This window comes from Ochotona curzoniae, unplaced genomic scaffold (genome assembly GCF_017591425.1).
Source record: "Ochotona curzoniae isolate NIBS_2020 unplaced genomic scaffold, NIBS_Ocur_1.0 scaffold_3171, whole genome shotgun sequence".
In the NCBI taxonomy this organism is placed as follows: Eukaryota; Metazoa; Chordata; class Mammalia; order Lagomorpha; family Ochotonidae; genus Ochotona; species Ochotona curzoniae.
Window position 1 is genome coordinate 1,218,481 of NW_024467104.1, and position 21,075 is coordinate 1,239,555.

At 36.5% G+C, this 21,075-nt stretch overlaps 2 protein-coding genes across 2 annotated transcripts; both read right to left on the reverse strand.

The window, feature by feature from the left end:
- Positions 1-513: 513 nt before the first annotated feature.
- LOC121172263 (olfactory receptor 8K5-like) lies at positions 514-1,455 on the reverse strand. Its single transcript, XM_041004115.1, has one exon. It carries the CDS (start codon positions 1,453-1,455, stop codon positions 514-516), a length of 942 nt encoding a protein of 313 aa, XP_040860049.1.
- Positions 1,456-15,144: 13,689 nt separating this feature from the next.
- LOC121172188 (olfactory receptor 8J2-like) lies at positions 15,145-16,092 on the reverse strand. The gene has a single exon (XM_041004032.1). The coding sequence runs from the start codon at positions 16,090-16,092 to the stop codon at positions 15,145-15,147; it is 948 nt and encodes a 315-aa protein (XP_040859966.1).
- Positions 16,093-21,075: the final 4,983 nt, after the last annotated feature.

A 21,075-nucleotide genomic window follows, 5' to 3' on the forward strand; every position in this document is an offset into this window, starting at 1 on the left:
GGATAGAGGCAGGAAGGGATGAAGGTCTTCCATTCTCTGGTTCACTCCCTACATGAACACAGAAGCTAGGGCTGGACCAGGATGAAGCCAGGAGCCTCTAACTCTCTTGAGTTCTCCTACACTAAAGGCAAGGTCATGGAGATTTGGATTATCATCTTCTGCTGCTTTGCCAGGTACTCCAACATGGAACTCAGCTGGAAGCAGAGCAACTGAAACTCTGTAAGCAGAGTTTATAGGAATGCCAGCATGTCAGGTAGCAGCTTAACTCACACCGGAACAATGAAAGTCTGCGAAACAAGCACAATTTTTTTAGACATAGTTGGTCGATACTTTCAAAAATATAGAGCAAACCTATGGTTTATAACCTTAAAAATAAGAATGCTTCTGTGACAAACATTTTTGCAATTAACTCATATTAGTTTATATATTCCAAACCTTAAAAGCATTAACAATCAGTATCACAATTATATTTTTCCTTTTCATAATTTAGGCTACCAATATTAATATTGATCATCAAGGACAAAGGTTATACTGATTTTTAAATACTCTGTGAAAGGCATTTTTAACTTGTTTGTTCCGTACACTGTAAATCAAAGGATTTAGCATGGGGATCACCAATGTGTAAAACACGGAAGCCATTTTATCAGTTTCAAAGGAGTGGGCAGATTTGGGCTGGAGGTACATGAAGAGTAGAGACCCATAGAACACCATCACCACTGTCAGGTGAGAGCCACAGGTGGAAAATGCCTTTTTCCTGCCCTCTGCAGAATGCATTCTACATATGGCTAACAGGATCAGGGTGTAAGACAATAGGATGACCAAAAGAGAGGAGATCAAATTTAAGGCTGAAAATAGTATGATTAACAGTTCTATTTCCTGTGAATCTGAGCAAAGCATCGGTAACAAGGGAACATCATCACAGTAGAAATGATTGATAATGTTAGGGCCACAGAAGTGCAACATAAATATCTTAATGGTGAACAACAGAGCCTGAAAGGTGCTGTAGAAGTATGGGATGCCCACTAGGAGGTGACAACGTCTTGGAGACATGATGACATTGTAGAGCAGAGGGTTACAGATGGCCACATACCGGTCATAGGCCATGGTGGACAAGATGAAAAATTCACTAATAATAAACATAAGGAAGAAAGCCAGTTGCATGGCACATGCATAATAGGAAATGATGTTTGTGTCCACAACAAAATTTACCAACATTTTGGGACAAATGACAGTAGAATTGCCAAGATCAATGAAAGCTAAATGTTTGATAAAAAAATACATGGGAGTCTGTAGGTGGGGATCCACCTGTGTCAAAACAATCATGCCTAGGTTTCCAACCACTGTGACCAGGTAGATAAAAAGGAAGAGACCAAAAAGAGGGAGCTGTAGCTCTTGTTGCCTTGTGACTCCCAGCAGAATGAACTCAGCTGGCGTTGTTAGATTCTTTAGGCCCATTGGGTTCTGCTGTATCTTCTGGAAGAAAATAAAGGGATTGTTATAAACTTTCACACACTACTACCTAAAAAAAAATCATAGCAATTAAATAGGTCATGGAGATTTTTTCCTTCATGATAGCACATAGAAGATAGTTTTTATGTAAGGTAAAGTAGAATTCATATAAAAATATACATTTGCATAAGACTCTTGTGTAAATCATGCAAGGAAGAGAGGAACAAATACATTTATAGCAAAGGCAGATGACTGACTGTGTTTTTCTTTTTAAAATTTTTGAACAGATGCATATGTGATACCATGTGTTATTTCAGTATATATAATTACTGTGTAATGTTCAATTGAAAGTAAATGTTTATATCTGCACATAATAAATATACACATTTACACATACATACAAAAACACACAAAGAAAGAAAGATAGATACATTCATCGATCCTCAAAACTTCAAAGTTTCTTTATGGTAAAAACAAAGGATTCAAAATTCTACCTTCTGTTTTTATAATAGTAGAATAAGTGAATATTAATTTATTCAAATTTCTGTGCAATAAAGTTGTAATACTTCTAATTATGATCTAACTTAAGACATACATCCATGATCTTTTTTATTCTTTTATTTTTCTAGTACAGTTCTATTTTTGCTGGTACTTAGATATTTTCAGTATTCTTAGAGAGACAGAGACCATGTAAAACAAAGCTAAGGGATCTTACATTTAAGGGACCCTCTTTTATAACTGTAGAACACTATAACCATGATCAAGTGCATCTGCTTTCTTTTTCTATGTTGACTTGTACTCCACAATAGTTCAACTATTCATGAGTTGAATTGGTGTGGCTGTACACATTTCAGTTAAGGAAGGATTAGATTAATGTTATTTTATTTGAAGTTTAGTGGGTATATTCATATGTTTCAAGATACATGACACCTTTTCTATTCTGGAATAGAAATGTTTATAACACTCCCAGCACACTGAATTTTCCTTTCTAAATACAGATGTACACATTTATCTCTTAATTTACATTTTTTTCTTTTTTTTAATAAAATCCCCTCATATTAAAGACATGAATATAGGAATCTATTATTGCAAAAGCAAAAGTTTTGCATGAATTAGTATCAGATGCTTTACATTCTTTTTACAACATTGTAGAAACCACCATCTGTAAAGGATCAATAATGCCTATTTGAACATTTAGCACATCACATTACTATCAATGAGAAATCGAGTCTAGGATAGAGGGTAACACTGACTTAACATATTACAGTGATAGGCGATACTGCTTCATTTAATAAGCAAGAAAGAGAAGTTAATGAAGCAAAGGGAGCTGTCCAATCAAATTCATTTAACCAGATCTACCTGGATTGCATGCATACACATGTACTTCTGGCTACAACACTGGAACTGTAGAACAGTGATGTCAATTTGAGAAGCAATTGGAGTTCCAGATTTATCGTCAGATGAAATCAGCATATAATTACTGGGCCATAATGGAATGGTAGCTCTTTCTTGTAGAACTGTGGATAAAATATTCTGGGATTCCAGCAACATTTCAAACCTAGAGCATGAAACTATGGTAGCCTCAAGAGACAATGAGTGATTCTTAAAATTCTCTAATTTTTACTTCTTATGGATCTTGGCCATTGTGATCCAGGAAATGGTGGCAGAGGAGGGTTATAGTGATGATTAATAAGATGTTTTAAGGCCTTCTGCATATTAATTCTATATCCCTTTTCAGTATCAACAATATCTCCTTTTGATAGTTTAAAAAATTTAACTCTGTCTTTATTTATTTGGTAATTAAGAATTTTTCAGATTTGAAGAACTGTGATTGACAAACAAAAGGCTTATATATTTAAGAAGTACACTATGATTTCATATCTCTCTATATATACATACATAGACACATATATCTGTGTGTGCAACAGAACAAATGTCTATTAACAGATAAGTGAATGAAGATATGTAATACACACACAGATACATGGCTTGGGAAATATCTTGTGTAATATACAGACACACTTTTCCATCAAAAATCTTACATTGGTTAAGTTCCAGCAAAGAACATATGTGGGCTGTAATGTATACATAACAATTTGAGAGGTCCAATAATTAGAAATTCATGTATAATATATTCATCATACATATTTTGTATGGGTCTTTAGAAATTCACTCATAGATACAGATAGATAATATCTACTTATGAAATATACGCTATTATTCAGTCATGAATCATCGGACAGAAGAACTTCCTCTCTGTCTCTCCTGTCTGTATATCCGCCTTTCCAATAAAAATAAAATAAATCTTTAAAATAAATAAATAAAAAGTTTGCAATTTGTGACAGCATGGACGAAACAAGGACTTTGCTCTGAATGAAATAATTCAGATATGGAGTAAATCACACTTTTTGAAATCATTCATATCATCTTGAAACAGGAACCTTCCAAAAGTCAAAATTACAGAAGTGGAGATAGAATCCTGGCTGTCAGAGGTGTAGGAGTTAAGAGAGAGACACTGACAATAAGGTACAAACTATCCTATTTTCTTGTGTAGAAAAGCGTATTTCTATTTTTCTTTTGAACCTATAACATGTACTTTAAACATGCTGTTTATGCTATTATCACAGTGAATATATGCAGATAAAATGTATGAAATCTTTACAATCACCCAACTTCTGCTGTGATGATAGATAAAAATATTACTTGAGATGATTACAATAATTCCATAACTCTTAAAATCCTATGTATTTGCAAGTTTATGTTGCCCATTCTTCAAAGAAAATTTTAAAAAAAACAGTAGGAAAAAACCATCTACTGCTATGTAAAATTCTTGCACAAAATTATTTGCTGTTTGTAAGCCATGGTCTGAGACACTTATATTAAAATATATTTTAAATATCACATTTGTTATATTCCTACAAAATACTCCTTATTTGTTGCTTATATTTTCAAAATATCCCAATTATAAAGACATTTTGATTTAAAAACCATAAAAGATTCTAAGTAGACTTGCTTGCAGTTTGCTGCAAGTACCGCTAATATGTCTCATTGTTCCAGGACACCTTTTCACAGGATTTAATACCCTAACACACCACCCAAGTCCAAGCAGCCTCAGTTAACAATGGCTATATTAATTTTTCATGCTGTATTTGAAGGAATCAGTTGGAAGTTACCAACAAATGTCTGAAGTTGAAAGCCAGTCTTCATGCGAAATTATTCACGTAGAGGTGATCATCAAAATCAATACTGCTAAACCATTTAATGCTAATGAAGAAGTGGATTGTCTTCTGAGAAGACAGCCTTATTTTTTTCTTTGTAGGAAGAATATATAGTTTCCTCCTTCTTGGTGAACCTCTCTGAAGAGATAATACATAATTAATTCATATCATCACATATCTGAGAGACTTAAAAAGCCTTGCCTGCTAATTATCTAGGATGTGCTGCATATTCCCTAGTGACAAAATGTGGAGACAAATTAAGGAAAGGAACAAAACATCATAATGATCTGCTAGGTCTGTGGTGACACATGATGAAAGGCAATCACTCAACCGTTCTAAACCAATAATTGAAGGAATCATAGAGAATATTTTTGTATCAACTCAATTTCATTAAAATAGATATCTGAAATCATGATGGAATTGTGACATTAAATAAAATTTACTTTTCCTTGAATTTACTATTCAAATAACCATCTGTGGCGTGTAATAGTTTGAAAATATATATTTTGATCCCCACAAGTGAGTTAGATTTTATTATTCTCATATACAAAGATATCAACTTCAGATAAACTAATCATTGACCTAAAGTCATTTAACTGGTTATATTACTGGAAATTTAAGCCCATCTCTAAGTGAATGATCTAAATGTTTGGTTTTTTTACATGGCAATTCCAAAGTTACTTTCATGAAATCCATTACTGCAGTTAATATCCAACCACAGTGCTTCAGGAGATTACTGTTACTATTGGATAGTGGTCGGTACTGCCTCCCAAGAGTAAAATCTACTCTGTCATAAAGATGTATAAGAATTTATGAAACTGGGCCTGGCACAGTAGTCCAGCTGTCAAAGTCCTCACCTTGCATGCTCCTGGATCCCATATGCATACCAGTTCTAATCACAGTGGCCCTGCTTCCCATCCAGCTCCCTGATTGTGGCCTGGGAGAGCAATTGAGGATGACCCAAAGCCTTGGGAACCTGTACCTGCATGGGTAATTTTACATTTACGTATGTAGTAGTGGTAATTACGGTTCCTGTGGTAGTTCCAATTTTAGATTTTTAGAAGCTCAATTCTACTTCTAACAATAGCAATACCAATTAAAACTCCACTCACCATTTATTATTGTTGTTATATTAGTAGCCTATTAGACAGCTATTTCTGTGGCTTTCATTTTCATTTCACTGCTGGTTAGACATAAAGCCTTTTTTTTCCATACAATTAGAAGGCCTTTTCTTCTCACACACCTATAAACTATATTTCCAATTTTGAGACATGTTTTTGCAATTAATGTGCCTATTTCAATTATTTTTAACTGCAGCATTATTGAGTTCCTTGTGTGCTCAATATTGTCAGATGAATAGTTTTCAAATATTTCCCCATTCTAAAACTGACTCTTCACTTTATTTATGAACACCTTTGTTGTGCAAAAACCTCTCACATGTACTTGTCTATTTTTGGTCTTTTTGATGATCTTATCTAAAAAAAAAATCATTGCAAACTCTAAAATTTGAGTTATTTCCCAGTGCTTTCTTATGGTGGTTAGCAGTCTTATGGCTTATGTTTTGATTATCTTTTGGTTAGCAGTTTTATGGCTGATGTTTGGGTATTTCAGCCACTGTGTTTGTTTGTCTAGATGACAGATTGAAATAAAACATGAATCACAGATGTCTTGTGATTTTATCTTGTTTTCCCAGCATGGTTTATTGAAGTGTCTTTACTCCAATGTGCAAAGATGTGCTTCTGTCAAGTATCAGATGGCAATAATGTGTAGATTTATTTCTGTTCATCGATTTTTCTAAAATAAAAACTTGTGTGAACTAACCTAAAGCTGTAGTATGCCTTGAAATGATGCTACCAGCTTCTTTGCTCTATTTACTTAAGATTGGATTTTCTCTCTGGGATAATCTGTATTTCAAAATGAGTAAAATCCAGATAGGGTAATAATCTCACCACAATTCAAATAGATCCAGATGTAAGTTAAGTGGCAAAATACAGACATAAAATACAACATATTATGATAACATTTATTTAAAATATACAGAATGAACACGAATCCAGATGGTGGGTATTGCTGAAGGGAAGTGAGAACTAATAGCTAAGATGTACACTTTTTCGGGAACCCACAAATATGTACTAAAATTAATTGGTTAATGGTTGCATAGCTATAAGCCATTGAATTCTACATTTTAAAAGAAGAATGTTACAGCTTTTAAATTAGGTCTCAAAAGGTTAAAATAACAACAGCAGCAGAAAAGAAAGTCAATTCATTTTATTATTACCAAATATTCAAGTCTTTTCAAGTCAGCAAGGGATAGATGTTGTTTCAGTTAATTTATATTTCTTTTTGTCTATGCAAAAAAGTGAAATTTAATTACTCTTTTATATAAAAGAATCTTGGAAAACCTTTTGCTTTACTAAAATTGAAAATAAGTTTGCACATTATATAAATATATGACAATTCGTAATTAGGTGAGATTCCTAACTATGAACATTTTCTATGAGAAAAGAAGCAGTTGAAGTTTCAGGTTGTGTATTCAAGAGTTGACTGATTTCTGCTGGTGGTAAATAAAAATGTGATGCATGGATTATCAAAATGGAACATTTTATATATATGCTGTTATTTTGTTTTATGCCTTTTAGAATGTTTTAACATATTTTAATTATATAATGTTAACAAGCTTTCCATATTTCACAATACAAATTTAGAAACATGGTGATACTTTATCTTCCTTCCTCGCTGTGTTTAGGGATATAAAAATATTACACACATTGCTGTGTTTATTCTAATTGAAGAGACAAGGACATGACTTTTGAATACCTCTTCCACAAATACCTCTTCCACATATCCCCAAATTATCCCAACCCCTCTAAACATCTCATACCCTCCAACTACAGAAGCTCATCCTGCTGGAAGACTGAACCTCCGCCATATGTTCACTCCACTTACAAGTCAAAGACTGCTATCCTCAGCCACATATTTGCTCTGTGGATTTTCTTATCTTTTTGATTGTAAATCTGAATTGGCTGTGAATTCCTACCCCATTTCTCTCTCGCTATCCAACATGTTTTTTTTCCACTAATAACCAAGAAAGTTTATGTGGGAATGAAAACCTGCTACTTGAAGCACATGATTTCATATCAGAGTGCCTCAATTCAGTGCCTGACTTCTGATTCGTGCTCAGGCTTCATACGATGTGCACACTAGGCAGCAGCAGGTGAATGTTCAAGAAATTGGGTTCCTCTTTCCTACAGGGAGAGGAAGATTAGATTCTGAGCACCAACTTGAACCTGGTCCAGCCCTGATTGTGTAGCAATTTGAAAAGTGAATTAGTAGGTAAAAGATCTTCACTTCTGCCTCAGACTATGAAACCCATCAATTTACATGCATTGTGTATATATATTGTGTGTACATATACATAAATACAGCAAGTTTCTGTTTGAATATAACAAATTGAGGAGTGGGAGAAACCTCACAGACTGTCATGAAAGATTTCCCCAACTACTTCCAGGGTGGGAAACACACAGTGGAAATTAGAATACGGCCCTTTCTAAAATTTTGAAACCTTTTCACCTTATAGCACTTTAATGATCTATTGTTTGTTCAGGGAGCCCAGGTATTTTTTAATTTCCCCCACCATTTTTTCCCAGGTGACATGATTTTCCAATTAAGCAATCAAATGTGGATATAATTTGACAATCGAGAATATAATAATTGTTTCACATTAAATATTGACTCAGATAATTTCTTACTCTATTAATGTTTAATTTTTATGGTGAAACTCTCCATTTTGTGCTATCTCCTCCTTTCAGAAACCCTTTTAATGATAAACTCCATAGATTAATTCAGTTCGTTTGATGGATGATGGTAAGCAAATCCAATATTGGTTGCTTTATTTAACCTACAGAAACGACTTGGGTGTGTCCCTATTTATAGGACACTGAAGCTCTAACATCAAAAATGAACTAGAGTCCCCATACTCTACATTATATTTGTCATGTTTGTACCTACTAAGTAAACATGATGAGGGCAGAATGTGACTTGTATACTTATATTTGAGCAAATGTACATCATTGAGTTCTCAGATCTTCTCATCTCAAGTAAAAAACCTTTGTCTAGGTTAATCCTAATGCATGCCAGTGAAAAACATGAAGACTAAAGCAGAAGGAAGTGATTATTCACACAGGAACTGGAGTGCTAATTTATTAACTTTTTGCATTATAGTCAGTACATTAAGGAGAAAATCCTGTATTTCAATAACTACTTATATTATTATACCCAGACCTAACCATGGGAACACAGAGTTGACTTAAATAGGTAAATCTATTTATCACAATTTAATATTCTACTGATATTATTTGATTCATTACAATTGCTGTCACATGTGTTAAAGTAAGTCTGCAATATATCTAAGAATATTAAATGCAAATCACTTATCCATGTGAAAGTCCTTTTATAGCTAATGTCTAAATGACTCATTTCTGGAATGGCAAAGCTACAACTAGGACTGGTGAGTATAGTTTTATGAAATTTCAAAAAAACTGACAACACCATTTCACAAGTCCAGATCCTGAAGAAGCAGTTTATTATGATAGATCCATTTTACAGAAAGATTGCACAAGATATCTGCATATCATGCTATATGCAAATAACAGCTAAGGACACAGAACCAATGCTGATGGAGTTCAAGGAATCTCATTTAATTAGGATAACGAGACACACCAACGCTTCCGGATAATTATTCCATTTTTCATCTAATCCCATAGTTTAGCAGTGAAGGGTCATCCACTGCATTCAACAAACAGCCGTTCAGTCTGTGCTTGTCCATATGAACAGCTGCAATCAATCACAGCTGAGAGAGCCCGGTGGACTCTGAGAAGGCCACATGTCCAATATACTAAATTATATTTCACACTGAGGTCATCAACACAGGACGAAAGTAAATGCATTTAATTTGAATTTGTTCCTCATTTACATTTTAAAACATTCACCTTCAAAACAATTGTAAGCAGTAAGGATATTATGGCTGTAATCCTTCACTCATTCACTTCTGCATGTGAAATGACAGCATAGAGTGTTGTGCACTGACCCTTTAAGACTGACAATATGGGACCTGGAACAGCAGCATAGTGGCTAAAGTCTTCACCTGGCAAGCACAGGGATCCCATATGCGCACCAGTTCTAATCACGGCAGTCTGGCTTCCCATCCAGCTCCCTGTTTGTGGCCTGGGAAAGAAGTCGAGGACGGCCCAAAGCCTTGGAAACCTGCACCTGAGTGGGAAACCCGGAAGAGGTTCCTGGCTCCGGATCGGCGCAGCATCGGCCATTGCGGTCACTTTGAGAGTGAGTCATCAGATGGAAAATCTTATTCCATCTCTCCTACTCTCTGTATATCTGACTTTGCAATAAAAAGTAAGTAAATCTTTTTTTTAAAAGTAATCTGTCAGGCCCGGCAGCGGTGTGGCCTAGTGGCTAAAGTCCTTGCCTTGAATGCGCCAGGATCCCATATGGGCGCCGGTTCTAAGCCCAGTAGCTCCACTTCCCATCCAGCTCCCTGCTTGTGGCCTGAGAAAGCAGTTGAGGATGGCCCAAAGCCTTGGGAACCTGCACCCCTGTGGGAGACCCGGAAGAAGTTCCTGGATCCTGGCTCCTGGTTCCGGATCGGCACAGCATCGGCCATTGCGCACTTGGGAAGTGAATCATCAGATGGAAGATCTTCCTCTCTGTCTCTCCTCCTCTCTGTATATCTGACTTTCCAATAAATAAATAGACCTTAAAAAAAGTAATCTGTCATATATATATATATATATATATACATGTGCAATTGTGTATGTATGTGTGCACGCATGTAACTGGAATTAAGAGGAAGGTACTCTTCGCACATTGAATTTGACTTTTCAATGGCAATACAATTTCCAATATACATACATATTGTGTATCACACCTGGAAGGTGAGTAGCAATTGGTACATGATGCGTAGAGGGCCTTGAAAGTGCTAGACATCTACTACCCCCGATATATAGACCACAACTATTTCAACACCAACGAAATAGTGCCAGAGCTTAAATACTCCAATGAGATAGACTGATGATACACAGACGGGTGACAAAGAAATTTCTATAGATAGATATTTAGATCAATAAAGGATAAACTAAATTCATATAAAATTTTAGACTTTTGAAGTGGATTATAATTATACCATTGTTTAGAACTTTCTGCAAGTCATTTGTGTAATAGTAAATTACATAGTAATAACCACAAATCACCTTTAAAACTAAGCACTAGATATTAATTGCAAAAGTAAAAAAGATCATGAGCCAGAAATTTATAGATTACATGCAATTCATACCTCAACTTACAGAATTTTAAAAATCTAGAAGTGGTGCAACTGTAACAGTTAGAATACCTGAGAGGTATAAGGCAAGCTGTTGAATACGAGCGCTCTACCAGCTCATATTCGGAATTATTTGACGATAGATGGAAAAACATGAAAGGAATATAAAGATGTAGTCCTAATCCAGGAGTGAGAACACAATGCAGTATGCATCTCTACTTCCAGATCATAGATGGACTCCCAATGCAACTGTTAACTGTATCTTCACAATAGGATGCTGGACTCTCTACCATTGTCCATGCCCGCAATGATGGACGTGTGACTGTTTATCAAGACTTCTACTATAGTAATAATATTGGGAAACTCAGTGGAGGAGCGGGGACTTGATTTGAGGTTAAGGGAAATCCCAAGGCCTATGGAACTATATCTTAAAATGATAACAACAATAAATAATAATAAAAAGATATAGTCATAATCAATATTATATCTCAGTGAGTGGCATAAAAGCATTTTTATTTGAGGAAAATTACGGAAACTATTGAGCATTCATTTTTATGTACATTTTTTGGGGGGTGGTTAGGGGACTAACAATAGAATGAGTCAATAGATCTAGGCTGCCTGAAGTACTGCAGGTTTTTGGTTTTTTGTTTGCTCTCTTCAGGCTGGTGAGTCCCTCTTTGTCACAGTTACAGTGGCGAGTGGGTGAGGAGCAGGTGGAGGAAGTAAGACGACTTTTCCAATCTTAAATCCACCTTCCTGTTTCATGCCTAAGATGAGAAAGTCAATTTGTTGATTCTTTATTATAACTTATTTATTCATAAATATTTCAATAAACCATTAATGCTACTTTCACGCATACTCATTTATATGTTTAACATTCTGTGTTCTAGTGTTAAAACTTTGCCTAAGCCCACTAGAGATGGCCACCTTATTGATTTCAGAAAGTAAAATGTTAAACTCTTACAGAAATACCTTCGTAGACATAACCCAAAATGGTGTTTACCAGTCACCTGCACGTCCTTTAGCCCAGTCCAATAAACACATAATTATTCAACTTGGCGTTCATATGCATCTTCTTGAATAACCTTACTTCTAAATAAAGATAACAGCAACATCCTAACTCCTAGAACAATGTATTATAACTCGGTATGACTGAGAAACTACTAAGCTGTTTCCCGTAAAAGCAGGTAAATTACTTTAGTGACATTTATTCTTTAGCTTACAATATATAAATCAAGCACACTGAAATACAGCTTGCACTCTTTAGAAACAAGCATATTTCCCTAACATAATATATGTAGACACTCCAAGCACATTCATAACAGGATGGATTGTTTGTGACAACTGCGATCTTCCTATGTGTAACTGTTCATTAATGTAACTGCCTTCTTGTCTGGGTATTCTCATGTGTGTTACCTTTAGCAAGCACCTTGTTTGGTTGTGCCTGTCTGTTGCGATGCAATAACCCAAATATTCATTTCTAAAGGAACTACACCATGAATGGTTCCGTAGCTGCAGATGTTATTGGTGATAGTCACAAAGTGTGCTAATCCTAACAGAAACTCGGGATGTTCCAGACTTAATCTCATTTACCTCTACTGTGCAGTCAAAATGACCCTTAGTAGCAAAAAAAAAAAGAGAGAGAGAGAGAGAGAAAGACCTCAACTACCCTTAGCTTCTTTTTTCCTTTTATTTACTTATTTATTTGCTTATTTATTCACACAATTCGGAATCCCAACATGATCAAATGGCAGCCTGAAAATCTCAGTCTTTGGGCAGCTGTCTTTGCTGGGAAGCATTCCTTCCTCGTCGAGTAGATACCCCTTCCCGGGGAGTTGGTGCCTGTAGTCGAGCAGACCATGATATCTCAGGGACTGGAAGCAACCATTCTGCCAATATGTCACTCTGCCTATGAGGAGCTTCTTTCTTCCTGATTCTTGCGTTCCAACTGTGTCGGAAACTGATTCACAACACACACAATATTATGGAAAATTCTGTCCCTGCCCTTAAAGACAATTTTCCCTAGTCTGCTCTGAAACTGTGTTTGTGACAATGTAATTTACTAGCAGTAATAAGTATTGTCAACTCCTGCTGTTACAAGCACATAGCTCCTAAGGCCCGTAAAGCTCGCTGGGAAGCACTGGTGTCAGTGGAATCTCTTGTTCTAATGTGTAGTTGGTACCCTGATCTCAGACCCTTAATCTTTCAGGATTGCTAATAATAGGAGGAATAGGAAGGCAAAGGCAGTATCTCAGAATACAACTTAAAACTTAGAAAAGCCATAAAAAAGACAACTGGGAAATTCTTTGTTGTTGTTTATGATAGTAAGAATTAAGTTGAACCGTGCTACAAACAATATAAGCCTCTAATTTTGCTTCTTTCCATTGAGATCTGAAATGCAAATTGCAATAATTTTTGTGAATAGGTGTTTTTGTTTCCATGAAAGTTTCTAGCTGGAGAAAAACCCTGTGGACAGGTGAGAATCCATCTGCAGCAGAGTCCTCCTTTAAACATTTACCTATTCTGGATCTCAGTATTCCCTGGCAGGTACAAGATCCAGAGATGGGATCAGGCCTGGTAGGGGAATGATGGATATTCCCTTGCTGGATTATAGCTCCTGCTGGTAACATGAAGCCAGGAACTGTGGGCAGGCCAGGCTGCTCAAGGTGACAGCACCTAGGGCATATGCATGTGGGCTGGGTCTGTGGGGAGCTAAGCTGAAGCACTTATGGGTGCACACGAAAGAGAGAACAAATGCAGCATGGTTGGGGCTAGGCTGTAGCAGATGCTGGCACATATAAAAATCCAGGCTGAGGACAGGCCTTGGCAGGGTTAATAGGGTTATCCTCACTATACTGCAGCACTCATTGGTGTATGTGGACCAGGCCTGTGGTGGGAGGGGCTAGGTTAGTTCATGGCACCTGTCAGTTCGTGTGAGAAATGGATTGGAGGCAGAGTTGACAAGGCAACTCCTTTTACCAGTCTGTGTGTTGTCTGGTGTAGTTAATGACCCTGCAGTAGCTGGTACATACAAGAATCAAGACTGAAGTTTCCCCAAGTGAGGCTGCTTGGGGACTCCACAACAACATCCCTAGTCTTAAATCCCTGCCACTTGGAAATCACAAGAGAAGGCCAAATCTTGGAGAGCATGTGTCAGGACTGGGTCTCCTCAGTTGCTGATGCCTATGTGGTAGACAGCATGCCTAGATACCCTTGGGGAACATGATGGCCAGCTCATCCAGGCCAGCAAATGACAAATCAGAGGGTAGAAAGTAGACCAATTTGGACAACTGCCAAAGCCTTGCAGCAAGCATCTGTCTCTCTTGGTGGACCTAATCAACCAACAGTCTTTGATAAGATTTCTTTTCTAAATCTGGTGCAATGAAGTCAACGATATCTCAGAACTGTGAAAACCACTCAAGTAACACCCTTGGAATATTCCTCACCTTATCTGTCATCAAATGATTGTCTCCTGTCCCCAGGTACTGTGTAGTTTGACAGCAAGGAGTGGTCCCTCCTTGCTTGCTGTCAGAAGACCAGGAGAATAAAAAGAAAACAATTACAATTCATCCCACCCACCTGCACCACTAACTTCACCCTCCCCATGCTAATTGGTGACCCACGTGAGTATGTGCCCCTCTCAAACATGTAAACAATTTAAAAAATGAAAGTTAAAAATGTAGCCTGTTTTCCACATGCCCTATTTTGAATGTATTGATCATTTTTATTTAGAATTTTTCCTTTAAATTCAAGTTGAATGTAAAGTATATTTAAGTGACAAAGATAGACCATGAAATTTCTTGAAGAAAATGATGCAAACATCACTTACAAGGGGGATAATCTTAGATCTTACAACCTTCAAATAAAAACGTTCTTGCCATACCTCTGATATCTGCAAATAGTTTTCTTCCTATTCAGAAACTGTAAAGCAATTTGGACACTTGAAATTTATTTACAAAATGTAATGTAAACATTATTTTAAATTACATATATAATTTTCTTGTTTGAGTTTGTTAAATTAGGACACACATAAGAATTTTGCATTTAAAACTGATGGCTTTCAATTTCTTAGTGACAATTCATAATAGAGCACTGTTGCCATGATAAGATGAACGTTCTTTGTTGAAGATGATCATACTTCTAAATTTACAGTAGTCTGAGGGATCGGCATGGGTTGTTGAGGAATCTCTGCAGGGCCTCCTTCACATCCTTGTTCCTCAGGCTGTAAATGACAGGGTTCAGCATGGGGATCACCAGTGTGTAGAAGACAGAGGCCATCTTGTCGGTGTCTAGGGAGTGGTTGGTCCTGGGCTGCAAGTACATGAAAAGGAGAGTGCCATAGAACACGGTGACGGCCACCATGTGAGAGGCACAGGTGGAAAAGGCCTTCCTTCGTCCTTCTGAGGAACGGATCCTCACAATGGCAAGGACAATGTTGGAGTAGGAGACTAGAACCACCGTCATGGAGAAAAACAAGTTAATCCCCGAGAAGGTAAACACTGCTGTTTCTGGGATGTGGGTATCCGAACAGGACAAAGCCAAGAGAGGGACATCATCACAGTAAAAGTGGTTGATGACATTAGAAGAGCAGTAAGACACAGAGAACACACAGGAGGTGACTGTGAGTGCTGTGATCAGACTCTGCAAGTAGGTGAGGGAAACCAACAGAAGGCAGATCTGCCGAGACACCACCACCATGTAGAGCAAGGGGTTGCAGATAGCCACGTAGCGGTCATAGGCCATTGCAGATAGCATGAAAATCTCTGCCACAATGAAAACTAAAAATCCTCCCAATTGGGCTGCACACCCATAGTAAGAAATACTTTTGTTGGTAGACAAGTAATTAACCAGCATTTTAGGAGCAATGACAGTAGAATTGCCAAGATTGATGATGGCCAAGTGCCTGAGGAAGTAGTACATGGGGGTTTGCAGTCGAGAGTCCACGCTGGTGAGGGTGATGATGCCCAGGTTCCCCAGTGCGGTCAGCCCGTAGATGAGCAGGAACACGAGGAAGAGGGGGATCTGCAGCTCTGGACGGTCTGAGACCCCCATGAAAATAAACTCAGCTACATGGGTGAAATTCCATGGTGCCATTTGTGTTGTTAGTTCATCTCTTTTGGGGGAAAAATGGAAAGAAGTTAAGACATGATTGGATTATATTATGTCCGCTAGGTTTTAAATGTGTTGTGTAAAATCAGTGTAAGTTTTATGAGAGATGTTTAAAATTTTCAGATCTTAGGTGTACTTTTACATTATCTTGTAATTTTAGATGTAGCTGCTCTATTTCTGATCCAGTGTCCTGTTCGTGTGTCTGATAAAGCAGCAGATGATGGGCCAAGTATCTGGGACGTTGGAAATTGTGGAGATGGCCTGAATGAAGCTCTAGACTCCTAGGTTTCCCTGGCTCAGCCCTGGTGGTGGTGGTCTTTGCAGAGCAAACTATTTTCTTGGTTTCCACATGTGTCTTGTCCAGCCTGTACCTGGCAGCATTCATCCTTGTGTGTCCTTGTATTTCTTTGGAAAAGACTTTTTTCATATAATAATTCCTAGTATTTTCTGCTATACCTTTCCTTCTTCATTGCCCACAAACACGCCTAGAGTTAGTATCAATTCCTCTGAACGTCATTTTGAACTCATTCTGAGCTCATTTCTTCTGCCACTTGAACCAGCTGTGACCTGAGGTACATCACATTTGACCTGGATGTACATAGCATTGTCTGTATTATTTTATTCCAACAGCCCTTCCTTTCATTCTATCTTATGTCACTTCCTTTGAGTTATTTAAGGTCTATTGTTAAAATTTTATTTCCTAACTTTTTATTTGTGAAGTTTGATTACATTTAATTTCTTTTTTTAAAAATGAGTTGAGGATAGTACAATTATTAACTAGACAACCCAGCTTGTAAGTCATGGTAATGATTCTGAAATAACATTTTTATTATTCCACTGGAGTTCTCTAATATGTGTTTATACTGATTTTCATTTCTTATTTAATAACCAATGCTCAGCAATACACAGTTACTGAGAAGTCAGACATTGGCTAGTAGTATGTCCTAAAGGTTATGACATTATGGTTCTAAGTGACTTTGTTTACACGGGTTGCTAGTTATATGCTATTTATTAATTGCCTATTCCTTTAATTGATCAAATTAAAAGAAAACAAATGTATATATTTGAACATAGAATAGTTTTATTAACTCTTATTAACATGGTTAGAATGTTTTTACATTGGCTTCTTATTCATTTGCTTTAAGTCAGCTTACGTTACTTGTGTAGCTTGAAAGAAATCATGCATTACAATTTTACATTATAAAAAGTTGGATACATTTTACAACAAGTTATATTTAAAGAAAAAGGAAACACACTTTGTCAGCAACCAGACCATCACACTTTCAGTGTTTGCTTCCACGATCCTGATATGTTGAATAAATGTCTTCCTAGGAACTGATGAGATTCACTAGACCATTTGTACATAAACAGTACTGCTTCATTATAAGCAGGTTAACCTGACATGGAAAATTCTGGAACAGCACAGTTTTAATGAAACTAATTCCAGTAGGTTAAAGAACTTATTGCATTATTTTTCACACTCAATGACATGATATGAAGTTATCTTTCATTTCTGGCAACATGGTTTAAGAACACCAGCTCCAGAAACAGCAAGTATTAGTTTTATAATAAAAGTTTGAGAAGGAAGATGATCTGCAGGCATTTAATATTTATACCTATTTTTAATTCCTTCCTCCACTGAAATGTGACCAATGGCAAAGCTACAGTTCTTTTCCTCTTCAGTAAGTTCATGACACTGAGTTGAAAGTTTTGAAAAACACTTCTCTTTACTCCTTTATATTTTCAGAATCTTAGTTGATTGAGTATATCCCCTGAATTAAATTTCCCAAACATGATTCCAGCTAATTATTGAGTAGAAACACTTTATAGTTCTAACAATGTTATAAATTCTCAGCAATTCTCAGCCAGGCAGAATTCAGACTGGTTTCCACATGATTTACAAGGACCCCACTACTTAAAGTAAATCCCTGCTTCCTTCCCAGGGACCCAGCACCAGTTGGGATGTGAACCCAGGGGCTTGGGAATCTAACGTGGCATTTTAACTGTTGAGGCCAATATCCATTCCCTAATGTTAACATTTTAGCATTCCATCTTTGGATGTGTCATAATTTGGATATGTACAATCACATAAATTAATCTTTGATTTCTGAAGTGAGTTTGACAACGCTTTCAACTGTCCTCAAACTGCGGATTTTGTCTCAAGGTTGTTAGTCATGCATTGTGCTGCAGCAAACACTATATTTCAATCTATACTTTCAGTACCCACTAGCGACACAGACTCAGTTCCTTACCATCAGGGAAGCTTTCTTGTGTGGGATTTTTCTTCCTGGCCATGCAAACCTCCACTCTGCTTCTAATTGAGCTTTCTGTTACTGCATTACCCTGGAAAATAGCAGATGAAGATCAAGTGCTTTGGACCCTGGCTTCTGTATGGTCCAGTTCCAGTTGTAGGTATTTGAGGAATAAAAAACAATGGACGATTGCTTTCTCTGATATGTCTTTCAATTAAATAAAAATAAATAGGATCTTTTAAAAAAATGATTCCCGTTTACCAAACACAAGATTGATTTCTCTGTGTGTCTTTCAATTAAAATAAAAATAAATGGGAATCTTTGCTTCCTGTCAAGTGCTATGTGTCCTCTAAGACACCCATAAATTGTAGGGAAGATACAATTTATCTTTGTACATGGTTTCATTAACTAGTAACTATTAATTATTCTATGTCAGGACATAAGCCATTGAATATTAATAGTCATATTGGACATTATCCTAATTCTCTCAGCATCATTCAACTTAGTATTCAACAGATAGATATTTGAACCATCATTTCAGTTTTGAGTTTAATTTGAAATGACACAGCCTTAAAGAAACTTGAAACACACATGTGATTATAAGTGAAGTATTTGCTACGACCTACCTGCCTGGAGAGATTGGCTGGCGCCTGCCAGTAGGGTTGGTACACACAGCAACATGAGCAGCATTTTACTGTCTGGTGTCCCTCAAGACCTTCCCTCCAGCCCATGATTATCTCTAAGCTCCAGTCCCTGAACATGGGAACTAAATTTCCCAAATAAACTTTTGATTCCTAAGGGAAAAAGACAAAATTAATGCTCATTAGGCCTCTGATTAGTTTTTTCATAGTATCAGAATTTTACATTCAAAGCTTATATAAAACTTATTGCTGAATATTTGTAATGTATTATATTTATTTTTGAACTATTTTAGTTGTGAGTCATGTACATGCAAAATACACATTGCAATAATACTTCCTTGAATGGCTAACTAAATTCTCAGGAAATAATGGCTTTTGAGTCTGACTGATGAAATAATTTAGTGAAACAAATTAATAAATCCCATCTGAAACTTTAAAATATATGTTTCTATTTTTTAATGTGGTAGTTGATATTTACCATGTTCAATTTTTTTGCAATAGCAGTCACAGGTGAAGTTCATTTATTAGAATATTCACTATTAAAGTAAGAATAAAACCATTCCTTCTTTTTGATAATTCTTGTAAATTAAAAAAAAAGATTCGATTGTACCAAATGATTCAGAAGTTCCTCTTCTGGGTATGTGGACAAAAGATTTATAAATAGGAAAATGGAGAGATATTATGAACTCACACAAACATTTACATATTATTCACAATATCCAAGATGCAGAAGTAGCTTAAATGATCTTAGATTGATGAATAGATGGAAAAAAGTGAGAGATTTAGAAAAATACCATCTCAAGGGATTAAAAAGACAAATTTATTTTGGTTTAAATGCTTTTAAAATTCAGGCTTGATTTTCTTTTTTCATAATATGTGATTTATGAAAATATGAACCTTCTGTGCTTGGATTTCATTTCTCACGCCCCAATTAAATTCGCTTCTATTTATAATGTCCATGAAGCTTTTGAGGCAACTTCATTTCATTCATTCATCCATTCATTCATTCATTCATTTGAATCTATTCTATTTTTGTTTGAAAAGCAGATTTAGGACCCAGCAGCATGGCCTAGTGGCTAAAGTCCTCGCCTTGAACACCCTGGGATCCAATACGGGCGCCGGTTCTAATCCTGGCAGCTCCACTTCCCATCCAGCTCCCTGTTTGTGGCCTGGGAAGGCAGTAGAGGACAGCCCAGGGCTTTGGGACCCTGCACCCGTGTGGCGTATCCGGAAGAGTTCCTGGTTCCTGGCTTCAGATCGGCACAGCACCGGCTGTTGTGGTCACTTGGGAAGTGAATCATCGGATGGAAGATCTTCCTCATTGTCTCTCCTCCTCTCTGTATATTTGACTTTCTAATAAAAGTAAATAAATAAATCTTTAAAAAAAAAAAGAAAGAAAGAAAAGCAGATTTACAGCGAGAGAAGGAGAAATTAAGAGAACTCTTCTCTCTACTGGTCCAAGCTCAAATGGCTACAAGTGCTACAGTTGAGTGAATCTGAAGCCAGGCGCTCCCTCTGTGGTTGCTGTTGTGGTATACATTTGTTCCTCGTCAGGACTGTTTTCTGTTTAAGCTTACACTGATGACATGTGAATCGTCATTCTGGTTGTTATTCTCCAGTCTACCTTATTATTCAAGAGTAGATCGACTGTATCATAGAAAATTATATGCTGAAAGTGATCATTTATCCTTCTGTTTTCCAAAAGTCTTCAGAGAATGTTAAAGAACTCAGATTTCTACACATTACATGGATTTCTAAAATAGATTTCTGCAAAGGAATTCTTTTTTGGAATGATGTTAGCTTCACAACACAATAAAGAGATGCAACTTACCGGTATTTCTGCATATATGATTGTCAAATTGGTTTGGCAATACTCATAGAGAAACATACTTTACACAATTTACCTTCTATCTTTTGCCAGTGTCAGTTGAGTATATTCCTAATTTTGTTATTGCAATAACATTGTTGTGTTTATACCAGTAAATCCATGAGAATTACCATTAGTTTTCCCTTGGTGACCTTATACATGCTATTGCTACTGTGTCCAGTATTGTAAGCTAAGTTTTCACTTAATG